The sequence below is a fragment of the Octodon degus genome, unplaced genomic scaffold, assembly GCF_000260255.1.
Source record: "Octodon degus isolate 3935 unplaced genomic scaffold, OctDeg1.0 scaffold00128, whole genome shotgun sequence".
Taxonomy (NCBI): Eukaryota; Metazoa; Chordata; class Mammalia; order Rodentia; family Octodontidae; genus Octodon; species Octodon degus.
The window spans coordinates 1,871,770-1,872,653 of record NW_004524704.1 but is presented as its reverse complement, the minus strand read 5'-3'; the positions used below and the strand labels follow the sequence as shown (position 1 = coordinate 1,872,653).

The 884-nt window shown below is 40.2% G+C and overlaps 1 protein-coding gene across 1 annotated transcript in view; it reads right to left on the bottom strand.

Annotated features, from left to right (window-relative positions):
• Nucleotides 1-884, bottom strand: part of Eif4a2 (eukaryotic translation initiation factor 4A2) — a 4,590-nt gene that overhangs the window by 2,283 nt on the left and 1,423 nt on the right. Inside the window, exons 3-4 of the mRNA XM_023700930.1 lie at nt 824-883; nt 1-93 (exon numbers count right to left, since the gene is read on the bottom strand). Of these exons, the coding sequence (XP_023556698.1) occupies nt 1-93; nt 824-883 (153 nt within the window). The remainder of the gene's footprint in view (nt 94-823; nt 884) is intronic.

The window sequence follows — 884 nt, the reverse complement described above, 5'->3', positions numbered from 1 at the left end:
CTTCTGCATTTCATTTCGAACATTTGTTCCACCAATGCAGGCATGACAAGTTGCTCCCATATAATCTCCAAGTGCCAGAATTACCTTTTGGATCTAAAAGTCAAAAACCTCAATTATTATCCTATAGAACTGACTATTCCAAAGCACAATGGCAAAATATCTGGCCTGCCAACAGCTTCTAAGCATGCAGAGAGCACAATACTACTTCTTCCATGCTTAAAACAGAGTGACCTGTTTCAAGCTAAAGTTCTTTCCTGTTTTCTTATGCAGTGTATCTGGGATCCTACTGCCCCAGGAACCAGCTAGGACCACCTACATTATTCTTCACTGTGTTAAGAATTTGTTAATAAGCACCAAGTGCTATAAATAGGGCAAATAATTTTTGTCCTCCCAAAAGGTACTTTCTTATTCCAATCTGGACCTTAATAAAGCCCACTGCTTTATTAGGTTTACTTCAAAGCCAATACCACAGTGAGCTTTGAAAACATAGCATGCAACAGATGCATCACAAACTACTGAGACAGTCAAATGATAACATGTCACTGCAGTTTTCATGTTGCACAACTGCATTCAAATCTTAAAATTGGGTACAGATTTAGTCCACCCTGAACAGAAACTTTGGATTCTCTAATATCAGCATACAAACCTACCAAACACACCTACATACCCAGTTCCTGCTTATCTTTGAACAAATACTTCCTGCATGCACAGACAAGGGGGCTCTGATAGGACCAAGTTACGCTAAGCTTTAAATCCTTCACAGTTGTGGAACCTGAAACCTATGCAACACGCAAGCAGTTTTTTTGAACTACACTATCAATACCTGTTGAGCCAGTTCTCTGGTGGGGGCCAATACTAGTGCTTGGGTCTCCTTGAACTCAATC